The sequence below is a fragment of the Triticum dicoccoides genome, chromosome 3B (assembly GCF_002162155.2).
Source record: "Triticum dicoccoides isolate Atlit2015 ecotype Zavitan chromosome 3B, WEW_v2.0, whole genome shotgun sequence".
Lineage (NCBI taxonomy): Eukaryota > Viridiplantae > Streptophyta > Magnoliopsida > Poales > Poaceae > Triticum > Triticum dicoccoides.
In genome coordinates, this window is record NC_041385.1 from 152,314,120 (window position 1) to 152,319,614 (window position 5,495).

Consider the following 5,495-nt stretch of genomic DNA (forward strand, 5'->3'; position numbering starts at 1 on the left):
TATCCCAATAACGATCCAGTTCACTCGCTTGCTTACACGCCAGCTAATAACCAACACGTAGTGGTTTAATAAAAAACAAATTTTGGTTTTTCAAAATATTAGAAACATACATTTGACAAATTCTCACGGACTAAAAATTTCATCAATTCTAAAAAATGTTTGCGGATATAAAAAGTTCAAGAATATAATGAAATGTTGGCCTCTTTTGCAAATTTATGAACTTTCAAAAAAAAAGATCCCGAATTTTAGAAATAATCTAGTTTTTTTTTAAATCAAGAATTATGAAAATGCTCAATTTTTTTAAAAGTAAACCAAAAGAAGGACAGTTAAAAAAACCCAGGAAATGCACCCCCAAGATGGGTCGGCCAATTAGGAACGAACGCCCAGAGCGGGACTATTTAGTGCAAATGCTATATCTCACTTATCTCTACTTTTAATGGAGCAGTTGGTGAATAGTCTGCACGGTTTATTTTCGCTGGTTTATTTTCGTTGCTGGTTTATTTTCGTCATCCTCCCACCTCCCCTCCCCACCCGACACAAGCACTGCAGAAGAAAAAACCAGCCCTGAGAAACACCGCTCCTCCCGATCTCCCGTCGAAAAGAAAAACGCAGGGACGAGTCGCTCCTGTCCCCTAGCCCCTCGTGCGCTAGGGTTCCTCACGGCGCCGTCGCTGCCGCCGCATGGGTGTTCGTCCACTGGCCCTGCCTCCGGCGGCCGCCGCCGTAGCCGCCCACCTCCATCCTCTCCCCAGCCCCGTCGGCCTCCACTTCACTCCCCTCCTCCGCGGGCGCCACCAAACCGCCGCCGCCCTCCCCCCGCACCCGCACCCAAGGACTCAGCCGGTGGCCAGATCCGCCCCTCCCACTCACCCAACTCTCTCTTCGTCGCCGCCATCTAGACCGGCCGATTCCGTAATGATCCGGCGCCGATCCGTTCCTGTAGCCGCCGTCGTTCGCATACAGATTCGGTGCCGATCCGCGGCCTGGAGTCTAGGACGTCAGCGCCACCAGGTACGTACATATGGATGTTCATCTTTCTTCCTCCGAACGAGCAGCGACCTATGCATTTCTGATTCTAGATTTGTCCAATGATTTGCCTGATTGTTTCTTCTCTCTGATCTCTATAGTTTACCGATCAGGTCGTTAGCACTGCCGTCTAGGTGATAATAAACGCCGTTCACCACAACAAGAGGTGAACAACAAGAGGCGAGAGGCAGATTCCAGATAAGGTATGCCCTAGCAGGTTTTATGAACCAGAGGCGAGAGGCAGATTCTTGATGATGATTTTTAACTGGATCTTATATTATCATAGCTTTGTGCTAATTTCCAAAAATAATTGTCCTTTTTAATTTTAGTACTGTCATGCCATCTCGAAAGTATGCATTGAGAAGAAATTGTTGGATCAGATAGATAGTTACTATCATTACTAATTTGCATCTCGGAACGTTAGTAGAAATTTTTGAGGTAATATATGTATATATTATTTGATATGCTTAATGATTTTGGATGCCCTTATTTTTTGGCCTCAAATTTTATGTCTGCATAGATTGATTATTATTTAGACCTTTATACTAAAGGCCCTGGATTTTGTTTCGCCCTGGGCCCCTAAAATCCGAGGACCGGACCTGCCGGCGGCACTTGATTCTATTTTAGCTACAACCAAGTATCTACTTTAAAGTTATATAGATCAGATTTTGTCGATGAAGCTGATTTTCCTGATCCTATAATCCTTGTTCTGTCAAGCCAAACATGTTATTTTATTTAAGTTTGCATGACTGTATTTTTTATTTGTCATTTTCTAAAGTTTTCTGAACACTTCTGTTTTTCTGTCGAGCGCTAGTAGAGAGAAAGCTGATTTCTTATTTTAACAGGGAGCAAACTGCGTAGCAAGATCAATAATGAATGGTTCAAGTCATGTGTTACAAGTTACAATGAGCAGGTGGTACTCAAGTCCGTTGATGATAAGGATATTATTCGAACATTTACTGCAATGAGGTCTCGGAAAGGGCATTTGCCTCGTGATTGTCTTTAGTGCGCTGCCGGTATTCGGTATGTTCCATCTGACCATCTCTATTCTTGCAAGCTTTCGATTTTTAATATATTCAAATAATTTGTATTTAAAAATTATGGGTTACTAGATCCGTTTTAATTTGCATTTCTATTCTTGCAAGTATTCGGTATTTGCATTCTTTTGTCCACGCTTTAATTCCTAGATCCGTTTGTTTCGGCGGCATTGTTACTTTGTTGTTTCTTCTGCTACAAGGCCCATGGTTATAGTAAACCTTCTTATTTTAAGCATCCTATCAAACCTACTTAAACAAACGTGTGCCCTTTTGCCCACATCTTCATGCTATTCATCTGCATGTTGCCTTAAAATATATTTTTGGTCAAAAAGCATACGGTTTCACCACAACAGGTAACACACAGGCCATATGGGTCCTCTGCTTATGGATCTGTACTTGTGTTTCGTATATGCTAACCATACTTTCTGTTGCTCTCGCCAAACTCGCGTGTTAACTGTTGAGTGATGGGAGCAGTTCATGACCTAACTAAAACCTCTGATCCAACACCTCATCACACTTTTGGTCAAACATGCATATTAGGCCAACGACACATTTTAGTGAATGAAAACTATGAGCTGAGAATAAATAGGAGCTCTGTTTGGTTCAGATATTTTCATACATAATTTGATGTACTTCTCATGGATATCTTCTTACACGTGAGTTTATTTTGAAGATGATAATAAGTTTTTGCCTTAGAGTTAATGCATAGTATATGACCGTCAATCTCCAGTTCGAGGAAGATTTTGGAGCAGCAACATACAAGCAGAGCTAAGATTGGTCCAGCCACTTCATTTATTTTCTGAAAAGGAATTGATGAAATGAGAGTATATTTTGAGAGATCCATCTATATGGTACGTTCAATGCTGATTTGATAATTTTGCGCATGTCTCGTGCAGGCATGCCAGCGCCTTCGTCGACTTCCACTCGCCAATCTGTAACGCCTATGCCCATGGTGGCAGGTCACACTCTGATGCAGCCGTGCACGCCGCCGCTACCAGACGACACCCCCATCGAGTAATACACCCCAGCCGAGATTTTCTATATCATCTCTGCCAAGGCGCAGTCATCGGAAGAGATTCAGGTAAGATTATCCTTGTTTTCTACATCAAATTTTGCATGTTCATCTGTCTAATCTTTGATACTACATTTCTTAGCTAATGTCCTCCTTGCCTGTACCATGTTCATATGATTAACAAAGGCTTGGCCATCTTAATATAGTAGCCCGTGAGGTGGATATATATACTACTCCCTCCATTCCTAAATATAAGTCTTTTGACAGATTCCAATATGGACTACTGAGTGAATCTACACTCTAAAGAATGTCTAAATGCATCCGTATGTAGTCCATATTGAAATCTCTAAATGGACTTATATTTAGAAACAGAGGGAGTACTTCAGTTTGCATGAGAGAATAATCACTTATATGTGTGCCTCGATATTATAGTAGGATTGCTTGGATTATTTCTGTAGTACTTTGTCCAAAAATGTTGTTCTAATCCCTAGCTCACTTGAACCTGGGTGAACAGTAAAATAATTAAAGAATCTGATATTTTTTTTAGTGTGAAACATTGACAAATGTCTTCATAGCAAATAGAAATTTGTCACCAGATGACATTCGTGGAAAATATGTCCAAAAAATAGTTGCAAATTTATCACCAGATAACATTGTGGAAAATAGTTGCGGCCGTACCGTGTGTTCTTTGTCGAATTTGTGTTTGATTTTTTCATTATATATTACTTCTTGCTTGCGCGAGGGTGGTTGTAGATTTGTTATTTTTTGCCCCGAAAAGAAGGTAACCGGATTAGTAGTCTAATTGAGTAGATGCTGGTGAGGGAGGGTTACTTGATTTTTATTGAGTACATTATGCTCCGCTTTGTGATGAGGTTTGAAATTTGATTGTTCTGATGTGTAATAGAGGGGGCAAAAGTGTTATCCATTTCATTGTTTCTGTGCATGTTTACGTTGACCATCGGTGGCGGGAGGCGGCATTGTTGGCGGCCGAAGGGGTGCTTGTGGAAGCAGGTGGTATAGTCGGCAGCTGTGGGGATTCGTTATTCTCCGAGGTTGGCGGGCTCGACGCCAGGCTCGATGGGGCTGCGGGATTGTCAAGCAGGTAAAGTTCGTCAACTCGTCCAGTTTGATGCTTTTCAACTGCTGGATAATGGTTTCGTGCCATGCGTCGTCTCTATGTATTTACTAAAACATTTACTATGCTCTTCTATTTGGAGAAAGAAGCCTGGTGCAGCCTACCAAGCTGGGGAGAGCCATAGAATGCCCATCTTGGAATTAGCTGTTCGACTGAATGTCCAGGACAAAGATATTGCCACCTCCTTTGAGTATGCTTGACTTGTATAATGCGATTTTCATTTATTTAGAGTGAATTACATAATATATAGATATGCATTATTATGGCTTTAGTAACTAATTTTCTCATGTTTAGAAACATGCGAGGTGGGGGGGTGTCTTTGCTTTACTTTGATTTTATATACCTCAATATTTTTTTTACATATGTTGCAATCGCAAAAATATTATCAACAAAAAATATTAAAAAAATTAAAAAATTAAATTACTACTTCCAAATATTTGGCTGATTAGTCACCAAAAAAAGAACATCAAAAGCATATTTCTAATTAGTAAGGTTGACAAGATATGCATTGCTACGCAGTTAGGAACTAATATGTGAATGGTAATTGTTCATGCCCAAGCATGGATGCAGGTGGATGTGGGCGCCAGGGCCGCCACCAAGGATGTAGGGGCCGTGCCACAACGGGCGAGGATGCATTAGGCACGCCGAAACTGACGAGGACACGTGAGCCGCACTGCAGCCTTAGTGTTTTTCCTAATTTCTTTAGGTACGCAAGGTTGATTTAATATTCACATGTATGCTGAAATTTTGACACGAAGAACCAGCAGTGGAGTGTTATACGAAATTTCTCCCGAGAGCTGTACTACCATTCTTTTTAGTATTGATTGACTAATTCCCATGAGTTGTCCCAAAATTGTAAATATGAATATGGATGATTAATTATGATTCTAATGAGGTCATTGGTTCTCATTAAAATAGCAGCATGAAATAACCCTGCATATATTTGTTGGATTTTAATTGACCAAATCAACTCAACTGATTTTTTTATTTCTACAGTATTTACTGACTTTTACATCCTGTTTTGCACGCTATGGGGGTGAAAATCGAGAAGCATGATTGTATTTAAGCTCTTAGCAATTTAGAATGTCAATATCTTCGGGCTGCGGCCTTGCAATATTTTAGAAAATAATATTTTTAGGGACATTTTATATTGCCTCACCTTGAATTAGGCTTATTGTGCTACTGATGAGACTTGAAAGTTCTCACAATGTGCTAAGGACCACCCTCACATTTCGGTTTATTCACCCTTAAATTTCTATAATGAGAGCTTAAATGCATTATTTTC

General features: G+C 40.5%; 1 protein-coding gene across 11 annotated transcripts; it reads left to right on the plus strand.

Moving 5' to 3' along the window:
• The first annotated feature begins 575 nt into the window (after positions 1–575).
• Positions 576–5,148, plus strand: LOC119275278. Of its 11 annotated transcripts, none has more exons than XR_005135602.1 (6): positions 576–1,011; positions 1,128–1,229; positions 1,872–2,049; positions 2,960–4,177; positions 4,293–4,400; positions 4,781–5,148. XR_005135602.1 is itself a non-coding variant. In XM_037556094.1 (3 exons), exons 1-3 carry the CDS (start codon positions 3,969–3,971, stop codon positions 4,933–4,935), a joined length of 483 nt encoding a protein of 160 aa, XP_037411991.1. In that variant the 5' UTR covers positions 2,056–3,968; the 3' UTR covers positions 4,936–5,148. The 11 variants fall into 11 exon arrangements, 1 of the variants encoding a protein (XP_037411991.1); XR_005135605.1 differs by having other exon boundaries at positions 4,297–4,400; positions 4,770–5,148; XR_005135603.1 differs by having other exon boundaries at positions 4,297–4,400.
• The last annotated feature ends 347 nt before the right edge of the window (positions 5,149–5,495 follow it).

Bases quoted from the DNA above. Each gene is read 5' to 3' on its own strand.
- LOC119275278 (XM_037556094.1), top strand. From the start codon at position 3,969: ATGTGTAATAGAGGGGGCAAAAGTGTTATCCATTTCATTGTTTCTGTG. The intron at 4,178-4,292 runs GTAAAGTTCGTC...TTCTATTTGGAG, and splicing joins GCTGCGGGATTGTCAAGCAG to AAAGAAGCCTGGTGCAGCCT. The intron at 4,401-4,769 runs GTATGCTTGACT...TTCATGCCCAAG, and splicing joins GATATTGCCACCTCCTTTGA to CATGGATGCAGGTGGATGTG.